Below are 10,141 nucleotides of genomic sequence, written 5' to 3' on the forward strand. Positions count from 1 at the left end.
TTGTGATCGACACAAACGAGCTGGTTGACTTTTCGACTAAACCCTAACCATAATCGAATAAAGATCAACTTCCAATCTCAAGACTTTCGTTATGCTTCTTTTTTACCTTCGCATTCAAAATAACAGTACCTGACATGGTTCCCACACCGATCACTAAGCACTCCACCAAAGCATCTAAGGTGAATGTAGGTCCCAGTACTGCCATACCTCGAGCAATATTCTCCCTAACTTCATCCTGAAAATAAGAAACACTGACATTGCAAAATCAATCAATAAATCATACATTTCTTCTGCACATTTTTGGTACCTGAGAACTGGAGCTAAGTGCAAATTTGGCAAGAGCACATGCTTTGGAAAGGTCGATCAGGAGGAGAAAGAAAGGTAGAGCTTCGCTGAAAGGCACACCAGAAAGAAAATGAACCACTGAAGTTTCTCAAATGTGTGACAGCAGTCAAATAAAATAACAATAATAATAATAAGAAATTAAGATTTTAAAATAGTTTTCTTTGCAGAGCAGTTTGTGAATCAAGTCAAATTTATTAAAATAGCCCTTAGTCACAGAAACATTTCAAAGGGCTTCACATACCCATACGAGAAAAATATTAAGATCCCATGATCTTAACTCCCAGGAAGGGAAGGAAGCAACTTTCTTATTTTGTGGAGCTTTATTTTTTCTAGGTCAATCCCTCGGAACTGCATCAAGGAATTGGCTCTTTTAATGATTGATTGATTTATTAGGGCGTCAGAGGTTGTGGGTTCAATTTGGCTCTCTCCGTGTGAAGTTTGCATGTTCTCCCCGTGCCTGCGTGGGTTTTCTCCGGGTTGTCCAGTTTCCTCCCACATTCCAAAAACATGCATGGTAGGCCAATTGATCATGGAATATAATGTATGAATAACTTTTTTTTTCTATACTTGCTGTTTATAAAATTTTGAGCAGCTGATCCGTATATTCAGAAAATTTACTTTACTGTGCTGTCCCTGTTTTTTTCACTAGTACTAAATAGACCTCTTCTTCTTTTGAGCTCTTACTCCCAATCGAGCATTGGGTCGTGCTGGCAGTAACTAATTGACAATTAGTTTCAGACCATTTGTAATTGACATTTAGTCTCAAACAATTTGTATTAGCCAATCATGTGCTGGCTCTTTCAAATGAACATGGGGAACGTTCCCAATATTCATCACTACTTCTGACATTGGCGTGTGATTCCCAGTTGCTATTCAATATGTAATAAGGAGGCGCAAACTATTAATCCTGGTGTATAAACAGCGATGTGAAACGGCTTATTTCAACCCTTGAATAATAACAATAATAACAAGAAGAAGAAGAGGAAGTAGAAGAAGAAGAACAACAACTTACTTGAGGCCGGTCAGTTCTTTATCAAAGAAATGAATGACCACTGTGCTGAACACAAAGCTAGAAAAAATTGTAAAGAGCCCTGCAATGCCTGAAAAAAAAAGATGAGTCAAAAATTACACACAAAACCGATTTTAGTAATTGTCCTTCTGAGTAAGACCAACAATTTTGATACCTAAAATATATTTGGATCCCAGTTGTCTCAAGTTCTGGAACTGGAAGTAAATGTAGACGATGGCAATGCAACGTGTGATGGTCAGGATAATTATGTCACTGCTCAGAATTTGCTGTCAAAAAGATGTGCACACAGTTAAAAATGGGTTGCATAGTGTTCAATAAGATGTTAACGACATGGTGCATCGAAATATGGTAAAAGGACATCCCTTGTAACACATCTCTACTACAATATAAATAATAAGTATGATACTTTAAATGCAGCATGGCAGATGTCTGATAAAATACACAATATGAAAGAGTAGATAATACAAATGGATAACTTGAAAATTATGTCAAGGTTAATCACTGAATGTGGGCAGAGTTTGGCAGACAAATATAGAACGTTGCATTTTTGGGAACTCAATTCAACAATTTCAGTTTCAAATCCATACAGTAGGTATGTATAGGGTGGTTCCTCCAGATTATGGGTTTCATTTTTGTGACTGGTCACAGCGATTTTCGATCATGGCATCTCCTTTCATTCCCCACGCTAGTCGAGCACAATTGTGTTACACACTATAGCAATGTTTCTCAACCTTTATAGAGCCAAGGCATATATTTCACATTGGAAAAAAATCACGGCACAGCACTGAGCCAAATAATTCACAAAAGTGGTACAGGTTAATTTTCTACCTTGAGTCATCGAGTAGAAGAGCACTTTGTTTTGTGCCTGTTACAATATGTGGTTGGCTAAGCATTTTTTATCAAAATAATTGACATTGGATAATCTTCCACGGTACACCAGATGATCTGTCACTGCACACTGATGTGCTATGACACACTGGTTGAGAATCACTGACTGAACTAGTGTGTCAACATGGAGGAAGCTGCGACTTTTTTCTCAAATTTTTAATCCTGCAGTTTTATAGTCCGATGCGGTTTACCTATGGGGTTTTTCCATGACTTTTGTGATGACTTGATCACTTTTATACACTCGTAAAAAGGCTGTGGACCGCTTTTATGCGGCACCGCTTTGCTGGGCGGAGGGATATGTGACACTGTCACTGGAAAGAAAAGGGACGTGTTGATTGCATGTCCATCCACCAAACAAATAGTGCCATAGAATTCACTTACAGACATTATTGAAGAAAGGAAGCTTTTATACACAAGCCGTCATTATGGGGTACAAAAGAAATGCATATGATGCCGCTTTTAAGTTAAAGGCAGTCGATTTGGGCCATTGTTGATGACATCGTGTTGCGTCACCCTTTTCTTTCTTTATTTCCCAGTCACGTCTATTCTGGAGCTATACGTGCAGCTCGCTAGTTTAATGGAACTTTGCGCTTCGAGCATGAATAAAATTAGTATGAACAGATCCTCATCATGGAAAATGCTAGAAGAAATGCATAAAAGCGCCGACCAAAGAGAGACTGAGAAAGTCTGTGGCGAAGGATATCTAACACTATTCCAATCGGACACTGAGGAGGAGGACTTCAACGGTTTCAGTGCACAAGAGGAAGATGAAGACAGCTCTTTTTTTACTTTTACTGGTATGTTTTTTTAACCAGCCCTGTTAGTGCTGTGCTACCATGTTGCTGCTGTGTTACCACTGCGTCTCAGTGACTTTTACCGGTATGCTTTTTTAAATCCAGCTCTATTAGTGCTGTGTTACTTCCGTGTTGCTGCGGTATTACTGCCGCATCACAGACAGTGTTTGGAAAGAAATGTTAAGGTATGTTATTAAAACTTCGAAAAGGCTTTCTGTGTACTGTGCACATGCGGCTTATAGTACGGTGCGGCTTATTTATGAAAAGAACACAACATTTTACGCAATTTTTTGCTGGTGCGGCTAATAATCAGGTGCGGCTAATACCGTTTTTTTCCGTGTATAGTGCGCCCCCATGTATAGTACGCACCCCTAACAATGGCATGCTGATGCTGGAAAAAAGCTTGTACCCATGTATAATACGCACCCAATTTTTTTTAATTTATTTTTTAATTTATTTTTTTTTTTTTTTTTTTTTTTAAGTCCCAAAGATCGTCACACACGCAGGGAGGCAATGGGTCCCATTTTTAAAGTCTTTGGTATGGTCTTAACTAGGCTGGATGTCATTTTTTTTGTTGGCGTTGATTTCTCCGACTGCCCCTAAACGCACCACCGCGCTCCGTGCGCACACGGCGGCTCTGTATGGGAGAGACGTTGAAGAGGAATAAAAACACCCTTGGCAACCAAAACTTGCCCCTCGTCGTGACTCGGAGCCGCAACAAATGTTTCGGATTTGTGTAGGGTACATTGTGACAGACGGCAAACTAGCAGGTGATCGAGCGAGCGTCTGATACAAGAGCATTGCGGTCGTATGGAGCGTGTTTGAAATGAACAGCAGAGACGAAAGGAACAAGGCAAAGTGTTGTGAAATAAAATATTACCTGTAATACGCATTTTGTTATTTGCTGATTGAAACTGCTAATTAAACTGTGAATTGAAACTAATAGGTGGAGAACTGAACTCTCGCTCTTTATATAGCTGACGTGTCTTGCGCAACCGTTCTGCGCATCTGTAATGGCGGCCTCCGTATGACGTCCGGTCCGCGATGGAGATTAAAAAACAAACAATATTTGACAATAACACACCATCGAGGATTGCACCATCACATCAAACGATGTGTCGTCAATTATGAATTTTACTAAGTGTGTTGGGCAGGATGGCTGAATGCGATGCGCGATTGACAACAAACAAGAAGAAAGGTGAGTTTTATTTCGGGGGAGATTTGTCATGTCTCGTCCCCAGTTTTGCTATGTGTCTAGGTTGCCATAGTTTCTGTTCGTGTCACCCCGCTCTTCCTGTGTCACCTCAATCGATGTAACGTGTTTTGTATTTAAGTCCTGTCTGCCCCTCGCTCACCGTTGGATCATTGCATGTGTTACTGTCATTCTGTTCCTGTCTTTGGTAATGTCACCCTGTCTTTTTGTTCCACGACTTTGTCGGTCAGTCCTGTTGTTGGTTTTGTTGTACCATGACTTTATTTAAAAAAAAAAAAAAAAATTAAAAAAAAAAAAAAAAAACTTTTTTTTTCTTTGTACCCATGTATAATACGCACCCCAGATTTTAGGACAATAAATTAGTAAAATATTGCGCACTATACACGGAAAAAAACGGTAGTCCGGAAATTACGGTATGTATCTGCTCAGTGAAGTGTCCGTAAAGTTCGAAATCTGTGTGATTATTATTATAATTCAGTAAAATCGTGTTAGACCAACTACAACAATATTTAGAAGCGGCCTGAGCAGGTATGCGTTCAAACCAGTCGATCACAGACTGGTAGACTGCAGACTGCTTCCAAGTCGAGCACGAGGGATGTAAAGGTATAAATGGTGTTATCATTGGGAGTTTCATGATTCTGTTAATTTTTGTGTGCATGGCAACTCTGTTTGTATGTTGGCTTGTTTTGTCCTGGCAGGTCAGGCAGGTGGAAGTAGCTGACATAGTTGGCGCCATAGATCAACTGAACCCACTTTTATTGAAAGCAACATGAGACAACAATATGTACAGGAAATTATCTCATTTAATCAATGCACAAATGTGCGCTACATAGCTTGGAGGGAGTAACACACGATTCGGCTGTGGATATGGAGTCCAGTTGGCTGCGCGTATACAGTGGTGTCATGTGTTCTTAGCTTGCAATACAGGAATCCAAATAATAATTACCGTTTTTTTCCATGTATAGTGCGCCCCCATGTATAATACGCACCCTAAAAATGGCATGCTGATGCTGGAAAAAAGCCTGTACCCATGTATAATACGCACCCAATTTTTATGAATTTAAAAAAATATATATATATATTTTTTTTTAAGTCCCAATAATCGTCACACACGCGGGGAGGCAATGGGTCCCATTTTTATAGTCTTTGGTATGGTCTTAACTAGGCTGAATGTAATTTTTTTTTGTTGGCGTTGATTTCTCCGACTGCCCGTAAACGCACCACCGCGCTCCGTTCGCGCATGTGAAAAAGGCGTGCGGATGTGAAAAAGGCGGCTCTGTATGGGAGAGACGTTGAAGAGGAATAAAAACACCCTTGGAAACCAAAACTTGCCCCTCGTCGTGACTCGGAGCCGCAACAAATGTTTCGGATTTGTGTAGGGTACATTGTGACAGCAAACGAGCAAGCGTCTGATAAGAGAGCATTGCGGTCGTAAGGAGCGTGTTTGAAGTGAACAGCAGAGACGAAAGGAACAAGGCAAAGTGTTGTGAAATAAAATATTACATGTAATACGCATTTTGTTATTTGCTGATTGAAACTGCTAATTAAACTGTGAATTGAAACTAATAGGAAGAAAACAACTCTCGCTCTTTATATAGCTGACGTGTCTTGCGCATCCGTTCTGCGCCTCTGTAATGGCGGCCTCCGTATGACGTCCGGTCCGCGATGGAGATTAAAAACCAAACAATATTTGACAATAACACACCATCAAGGATTGCACCATCGCATCAAACGATGTGTCGTCAATTATGAATTTTACTAAGTGTGTTGGGCAGGATGGCTGAATGCGATGCGCGATTGACAACAAACAAGAAGAAAGGTGATTTCAAGTTTTATTTCGAGGGAGATTTGTCATGTCTCGTCCCCAGTTTTGCTATGTGTCTAGGTTGCCATAGTTTCTGTTTGCGTCGCCCCTCTCTTCCTGTGTCACCTCAATCGATGTAACGTGTTTTGTATTTAAGTCCTGTCTGCCCCTCGCTCACCGTCGGATCATTGCATGTGTTACTGTCATGATGTGGTTTCTGTTCCTGTCTTTGGTAATGTCACGCTGTCTTTTTGTTCCACGACTTTGTCGGTCAGTCCTGTTGTTGGTTTTGTTGTACCATGACTTTCTTTAAAAAGAAATAATAATAAATAAATAAAAAAAAATAATAAAAATAAAAATTTGTACCCATGTATACCGTTTTTTTCCGTGTATAGTGCGCCCCCATGTATAGTACGCACCCCTAAAAATGGCATGCTGATGCTGGAAAAAAGCTTGTACCCATGTATAATACGCACCCAATTTTTATGAATTTTTTTTAAAAAAAAATTTAAATTTTTTTTTTTTTTTTTTAAGTCCCAATGATCGTCACACACGCAGGGAGGCAATGGGTCCCATTTTTATAGTCTTTGGTATGGTCTTAACTAGGCTGGATGTAATTTTTTTTGTTGGCGTTGATTTCTCCGACTGCCCGTAAACGCACCACCGCGCTCCGTGCGCATGGAGCGTGTTTGAAGTGAACAGCAGAGAAGAAAGGAACAAGGCAAAGTGTTGTGAAATAAAATATTACCTGTAATACGGATTTAGGTAGAGAACTGAACTCTCGCTCTTTATATAGCTGACGTGTCTTGCTCATCCGTTCTGCGCATCTGTAATGGCGGCCTCCGTATGATATCCGGTTTGCGTGTGTGCGAGAGCGAGAGAGAGCGAGAGAGAGAGCGCGCGAGAGAACGCTCAACCGTAGCGCGCCGCCGACCGCCCAACTGCACCGGGCTGGTCGATTATTGTGACAGAGCCGTCGCTGAAATTTAGAAGATATCTTTAAAGTCCTGATGTACTTTCTAAAATTTAAGTGGACCTCAGTGCGCACTGCGCAGGGAGCTTAATTTGGTGCGGTCGCGCAACCGCAGCGCGCCGGGCGCTCACTGTCGCATTGCTTAAAGAGCACCTTTGTGTTTTCGGATGAACAGCAGAGACCAAAGGAACAAGGCAAAGTGTTGTGAAATAAAATATTACCTGAATACGCATTTTGTTATTTGCTGATTGAAACTGCTAATTAAACTGTGAATTGAAACTAATGGGAAGAAAACAACTCTCGCTCTTTATATAGCTGACGTGTCTTGCGCATCCGTTCTGTGCATTCTATTTCACAACACTTTGCCTTTCTTCTCTGCTGTTCACTTCAAACACGCTCCATGCGACCGCAATGCTCTCGTATCAGACGCTTGCTCGATCACCTGCTCGTTTGCTGTCCCGTGCGCGCACGAAGCGCGGTGGTGCGTTTATGGGCAGTCGGAGAAATCAACGCCAACAAAAAAAATTACATCCAGCCTAGTTAAGACCATACCAAAGACTATAAAAATGGGACCCATTGCCTCCCTGCGTGTGTGACGATCATTGGGACTTTAAAAAAAAAAAAAAAAAAAAATTAAAAAAAAAAAAAATATTTTTTTTTTTTTTTGTACCCATGTATAATGCGCACCCCAGATTTTAGGACAATAAATTAGTTAAATTTTGCGCACTATACACGGAAAAAAACGGTAATGCGCACCCCAGATTTTAGGACAATAAATTAGTTAAATTTTGCGCACTATACATGGAAAAAAACGGTAGTCTATTCTGACTTGTGGCTGCTTGATAATGCATGGTTTTGGAATGCGAGAGGGAGCTTGACCACCCAAATGAAAACCAATTCAACCACAGTTTTAATATTTAAAGTAGATTACATCATTGCATTCACTCACCTCATCTGTTTTGGGGCAGTCAAAGTTCCAGCCACAGATTTGGTCATTTCCAGTGAACATATTCATGGACATCATACAGAGTGTGAGGGTGACGGTGCCTACAATGACCTCCCAAGGATGGGAAGCCACCACCAGGCCATGAATACGGAACAGGTGGGTCAGCATGGTGGAAGAGCACTGTTGAATACCAGAATGGGAGAACCACAACAGTAAGAGGAAAAAAAAGTACAATTTTCCACATACTACATGAAAAACCAACAACAACAACATGTGCATTTATTGCAACAGTAGAACAATACTAATGTGTCCAGTTAAAAACAGCGGTGCACTGAGTTGTCTATTTCAATGTGCTTTAGTAGTGTGCAGGGTAATGGTCCTGCCAAACTTGAAACTAATATTGTCATTATAATCTCCACTAGGGCTGCATCTAACAATAACTAACTACAATACTCAATTAAGTTGTATTAAGTTTTTCAAATAATCGATTTGTGATTTTTTTTATTTCACTCTTTTCATTAAAAATGAGAAATTATTTCAAACTGACAGGGCATGGAATTCCAAAAGTTTTAAATAAATAGACAATCAAAGCTTCATGCATATGCTATCAAAATATATTCATATGAGATACAAGTGTTATTTTTGTCCAGATGTTCATTTCATTCTTAGCCCCTTGCCTTTTTAATCCATTTCAATCTTCAGGAAATATACTGGGGTTTTTTTTAAGGATGGGATAAGATCTTGTACTATGTAATGTAATGATTGTTAGGCATTGTAATGTACATAAAATGTTTGTTTATATAGATTTAGTTATTAAAGCATTCTCAGGCTTTAGTGGTGTTATTGATTTTAAAAACAGCTTTGAAAATACTATAATTATTCAAATGTTTACACCCTTAGAACACATCACAGAATGACTTATTTTAGTAAATGGGCTTGCGTATGAGTTTACCAAGTAGCTTTTACTTTTATAACTGCTGAATTGGTACCTCTCTACAGTATACGTTTTTAAGACTGCACAGTATATGCGTTCAGCTTGCATGGTACTGAAGCAGTAAATGTTACCTTCTCTCCAATGCAAAAGACCGATACAAATACACACAAGACAAGAGTGACTTACCTGTGAGGGTGAGGAGAATGTTATGCGACAGAGCTTTAGCGATAAAGGCTGCTCTAGTCAAGGTGAGGGGGGGTGGGCTGAACCTGGGCCTCCCAACATCAGTTTCATCCAAGTTGAGCGGATTCTGCAATTAAGCGAGGCCACATGGAACCATGACACGTTACTACATCATACGAGGATTAAGCCAATCACAGCGCTCACCGACTTCAGTGACGCTATTTCCACGCCCCGTTTCCTTGGTGACGGCAATGTGGGCGCGGCCCGTGTGAAGACGCCTCATCGCACTACTATAGTTATAGTTAACCTTTCGAATGAGCAGACTCTAAAGACAAATGTGGTTTTGGTAAATTTAAAAAAATAAAATAAAAAAAATCCCATTGTCCTTTTAAATGTGCTCCCTATTCGTCTCGCAGTTGAACGGGTTGTGTTGACGTGCTGCGTGTCGCTCATTTACACTTCGTCACGCCTGTGACCTGTGTCGTCGGGACGGAGCGAGGAGAGAACCGTTGATAAAAGGAGTCTTTTGTGCCGACACCGTGTGTGTGTGTGTGTGTGTGTGCGTGTGTGCGTGTGCGCGTGTGCGCGTGTGCGCGTGTGCGTGTGTGCGCGTGTGTGTGTGTGTGTGTGTGTGTGTGTGTGTGTGTGTGTGTGTGTGTGTGTGTGTGTGTGTGTGTGTGTGTGTGTGTGTGTGTGTGTGTGTGTGATATGATACTGACCTGCAAATCAACCATATTTCGTATTTAAAATCGTATTCTAAATCCATGTGGATGATGTGAGTTCGGGTTAGGGTTAACCCCAAAGCTATTCATTCAAAAGATTGTGTAAACACTGTGAACTTCACTGATGAAATAACAATTAGTTGTTGTTCTTCTTCTTTAAGTAATCTATCCTCCTAAATTTCTTGTATTTGTTTGGTTGACTGCACATCTTTATATTCTATATTGTGATTGTATACTGTAGTTTAATTAAAAACAAAAATAAAGACCTTGATTTAATATTCAAGAATTTTTATTGGCCGTGTTTGAGCA

The 10,141-nt window shown here is 40.3% G+C and overlaps 1 protein-coding gene across 1 annotated transcript in view; it reads right to left on the reverse strand.

Moving 5' to 3' along the window:
• The window catches only part of hmgcra (3-hydroxy-3-methylglutaryl-CoA reductase a), a 47,405-nt gene extending 38,151 nt beyond the window's left edge, over positions 1–9,254 (reverse strand). Inside the window, exons 1-6 of the mRNA XM_061279333.1 lie at positions 9,114–9,254; positions 7,997–8,173; positions 1,530–1,641; positions 1,358–1,445; positions 308–392; positions 130–235 (exon numbers count right to left, since the gene is read on the reverse strand). Coding sequence (XP_061135317.1) covers positions 130–235; positions 308–392; positions 1,358–1,445; positions 1,530–1,641; positions 7,997–8,161 — 556 coding nt within the window. The 5' untranslated portion in view covers positions 8,162–8,173; positions 9,114–9,254. The remainder of the gene's footprint in view (positions 1–129; positions 236–307; positions 393–1,357; positions 1,446–1,529; positions 1,642–7,996; positions 8,174–9,113) is intronic.
• Between the last annotated feature and the right edge of the window lie 887 nt (positions 9,255–10,141).

The sequence above is a fragment of the Syngnathus typhle genome, linkage group LG5 (genome assembly GCF_033458585.1).
Source record: "Syngnathus typhle isolate RoL2023-S1 ecotype Sweden linkage group LG5, RoL_Styp_1.0, whole genome shotgun sequence".
Lineage (NCBI taxonomy): Eukaryota > Metazoa > Chordata > Actinopteri > Syngnathiformes > Syngnathidae > Syngnathus > Syngnathus typhle.